Source organism: Mytilus edulis, unplaced genomic scaffold (assembly GCF_963676685.1).
Source record: "Mytilus edulis unplaced genomic scaffold, xbMytEdul2.2 SCAFFOLD_447, whole genome shotgun sequence".
Lineage (NCBI taxonomy): Eukaryota > Metazoa > Mollusca > Bivalvia > Mytilida > Mytilidae > Mytilus > Mytilus edulis.
Genome location: NW_027267251.1, coordinates 30,719 through 34,699, shown reverse-complemented (window position 1 = coordinate 34,699; position 3,981 = coordinate 30,719). Strand labels below are relative to the sequence as shown.

The 3,981-nt window shown below is 35.0% G+C and overlaps 1 protein-coding gene across 1 annotated transcript; it reads right to left on the bottom strand.

The window, feature by feature from the left end:
- Positions 1 to 1,545: 1,545 nt before the first annotated feature.
- Positions 1,546 to 2,487, bottom strand: LOC139505073 (E3 SUMO-protein ligase ZBED1-like). The gene has a single exon (XM_071294897.1). It carries the CDS (start codon positions 2,485 to 2,487, stop codon positions 1,546 to 1,548), a length of 942 nt encoding a protein of 313 aa, XP_071150998.1.
- Positions 2,488 to 3,981: the final 1,494 nt, after the last annotated feature.

Here is a 3,981-nt window from a genome sequence, read left to right as displayed (position 1 = left end):
CTATAAAAAACAAAAATTACCCAACTTTTAGAGCAAAATTTCTGTACTTTGGAATAAAACTCTCTGTCAAAAAACTATATCATCCCATGCAGGAATCTTTTCTCTTTAAAATTTTCGGATTAATCAGATGAAGCATTTTTGAGTTACTGTACGACATTCAAGAAATATGGCATTTTTTTTAAAAATCAAAGTCCCATAACTCTGGACACATCGCAAAATTGGAAAAAAAAAGGTAACCAGACATTACCAATTCCAGCCTAATTTTAAAATTTCAGTTCAATTGGATGAAGCATTTTTGAATTCATGAACGACATACAAGAATAAAGAGCTTGGCCGAGTGCACCATGATATGACCGCAATGATCGACAAGTGTTGACACACTTCTAAAGTGGACACAATAATATGTTTGACACAGTAATTTGCTGGACACAGAAATTTCATTAGTACTAAAAAGCACCACTTTGGCCCTTAATAGGTTGGAAAAACTGCAAGTCCTAGCTAAAATTCTCTGTTGGAAATTTCATAAGGACTCTAAAGAAAAAAAAAACCTTTGAAATTGGACGAGAAATAAAAAAGTTTGTTTTTTGGGATTGAGCACCACTTTCGCCCCAAATAGCTCGGAAACGGTACAAGCTACGTTAAATCCTTCGAGACTCTATCAGTGCAGAAGTTCATAAGGAAAACAATGAAAAAATCAAAATGAAAATAAGATGAAAAATAAAAATTTCATGAAAAAAAAAGAGAAGTCCGTTTTAGCCCCTTTTAGCTCTGAACCCTTAAGTCCTAGCTCAGATCTGTAAAAATTCACTTATTTTCTATGATACTCTTTGATCTCACCAATCTTAGTATTTACAATTACGTGTATTTCATTTCTCAAACAAAATCTTCATATTAAGTAGTGTTGTCAAATTGAACAATTATGCCTAACCGGTTAACCGAATAATCGTTCGACCGATTAACCGGTTAACCGGTAGTTAGGTTGATGTTCAAAGTCTTATACAAAGTACTTCACGAATGACTGGTTTTATGATACAATAAATTGACATTTATCCCAGGGTATTATAACACAATAATGCAAACACTAACACAATTAGGATTTCAATATGTAATAAATTACAAAAAAAACAAATTTATAAGTATGTACATTTAGAAAGAACGAAAGAAGAGTTATTCACATTTTTCCTCGGGTACATAGTTTTTATTCAGGAATATTATCTGGTCGATCACAGAGGAAGATAGTCGATTTCTCAGTTTAGTAACAATGAGACCCGCGCATGAAAAGATTCGTTCTGACGGAACAGAGGTAGCAGGAATACTTAAATATTGTCTAGCTAACACAAAGAGTCTGGGGAATTTACAATTATTTTCTTTCCACCACTCGAGTGGGTTTGAATCTTGCACAGCACGCTCCTTGATGTATAAGGACATTTCCGATTCATCTTGAAAGGACGTATCTTCGTCGGTGTCAAACAAAAGAAAGTCCAAAGATCGTTGGACTCTTTGTTTCTTGGCTGGTTGCTTGTCAACTTCAGTTCCAAGGTTTTTTTATGACGTTTTAACTGCGGGCTTTAATGGCACATCGTCTAACTTGGACTCTAACATTTCAATGGCGACTTTTTTTTGTTCTGGGGAGAAAAAGTTAAGTGTTCTATGCCTCGGATCAAGTAAGGACGCTAAAGCATGCTGTGTAGATGCAGTTTCAATGTCATACGGTTTAAAGCGGGTGATGAGTTCTTCTGAAATACTTGCTTTCATTTTATGCGCAAGAGCACTATCCTCTTCAGAGTTTTTTAGGTGTTTTTTTAAGAGTCCGTTGACAATAGGAAGCATTACAGAGGCTGATACGTCCTTTTCCAGACACATGTATGTTGTAACATGAGACATTTGCTTCAATACTGCGGAAATTTCAACCAGATAATCCCACTCATGATCTTTGAGAAGCATATGTGTGTCACATTTCTTAGTAACAGTTGTATCTAGCATTACATCCGTAATAACTCTGCGTTGTTCACATAGGCGTTCAATCATTAGCTGAGTCGAATTCCATCTCGTAACTACGTCTTGTATAAGTTCGTTCTGTCTTAGTCCGAACAACTTTTGTCTTTTCCTCATTTCTGCAGTTATTGTAGTTGAATGCTTGAAATGTCCCACTAACTTATGAGCATGTGAAGTAAGTTTGGCAATAGCGGGTATTTCCAAGCATGGTTTAATGCAAAGCTGAATGGTATGACCAAAGCATCTCATATCGTCAAAGTCACATTTCTCTGATGCACAATTCATGTTCCTAGCATTGTCATGTACAGAACTCACAATTTTACCGTCCAATTCAAACTCTGAAATTGTAGATTTCAGTCGTTCAGCAAGATTTTCGCCTGTATGGCGTTCAGGCATTTCACGAGTAACAAGCACATTTGACTGTAAATTCCAGTCTTTGTCAACGTGATGTTCTGGACTGTTAAAAAGCTTTTTGTAGCATTCGATGTCCATGTATCAGAAGTAAGGGATACGCTGTCAATGAGATTTAACTCTTTAATCAAACTCTCTTTTTTGTCACTATATGACTTTTCTATTCTGGATTTTATAGTATTTCTAGACGGAATTTTAAATTCTGGAGCTATTATCGACATAAGTTTTGAAAATCCTTTTCCCTCAACAATGCGAATGGGTAGGTTATCCAATATAATCATATCCACTATTGAATTTGTTATTAGTTCAGATTGAGTAGACGAAAATCTTCTAGATTTGGGTGTCTGAACAAAGTCTAAAACCGATGACTGCTTAACTTTCTCAGGCGTTTCAGAAAAGTCATTGGGATGCTTTAACTTCAGATGATTCAGCATATTACTTGTACCACCAGTATAGACTAATTCCATTTCACATAGTTTGCATTTCACTATTTTGGAGTCGGCATTACGTTTAAAAAAGACCAAGCCTTAGATGACGGAGGTGGCATATTTACATGTACGCACACACAATATAAAGTCAAAGTGAAGAAATAAACTAAATCGTAAAATTTATTCAGCATGTTCAGCTTACAACTGTTCAAAATAAACTTAATATGCTAATTATGTTTACATTATACTTGCCCGGAGCTGACAGACAAGTTGTCTATGTGCTAATTAAGTAATAAAATTTAAATGTTTTCAAGGTTAACAAGATTAATCAATAAACTGAACAATTGATCTGTCTAATCAAGTACCAATCAATTCGTACAATCATTTCACATTATTTACTAATGATTTCAGTACACATTTACATCAATTTTATTAAAATTTTAAAAAGGTCCGGTTAACCGGTAAGCGTTTTTGGTATTCGGTATTCGGTCGTTCGACTGGTTAACCGTTGACAACACTAATATTAAGTGATCAATGACTTGTTTGTAGAGCTTTTATTGCTGATCATTTTTGCAATTTTTAATTTTTTTTTTATCTATTAAAACTTATTAGATAATAGCCAAAAACATTAAAATTGGCCAAAAATAGTCTTTTATATGCAATAACCCCTATGCGGGGGCCATCCGACAATTTTAACTCAAAAGTAACTAAGGTAGATCTTGTCAATCTGAACATTTGTCACCCTGTCAGATTTTCTCAATCTGTTACAGTTTCCAAGATGGCAGTTAATATTTGCATTTTACCCCTATGTTCTATTTTTAGCCTTGGCAGCCATGTTGGTTGTCCGGCAGAAATGTCGTTCACAACATTTAAACTAGTTACCCTAAGGATGATTGTGGCCAAGTTTGGTTCCATTTTGGCTTGGCAGTTTCAGAGAAGAAGATCTTTGAAAAAGTTAAAGGACTGACGATGACAGACGACGACGGACGCCAAGTGATAGAAATAGCTCACTTGGCCCTTTAGGTCAGGTGAGCTTAAAACTAGAAATTTATATACCTATAAATTTGCTTCCATTTGGTCTCATCAGTCAGGGTAGGAATCAAATTCATGGTTTCAAGAAATATCTATATCATCTGACTTTCCCTGA

Excerpts from the sequence above, each read along its gene's own strand:
- LOC139505073 (XM_071294897.1), bottom strand. The coding sequence starts at position 2,487 with ATGGACATCGAATGCTACAAAAAGCTTTTTAACAGTCCAGAACATCAC.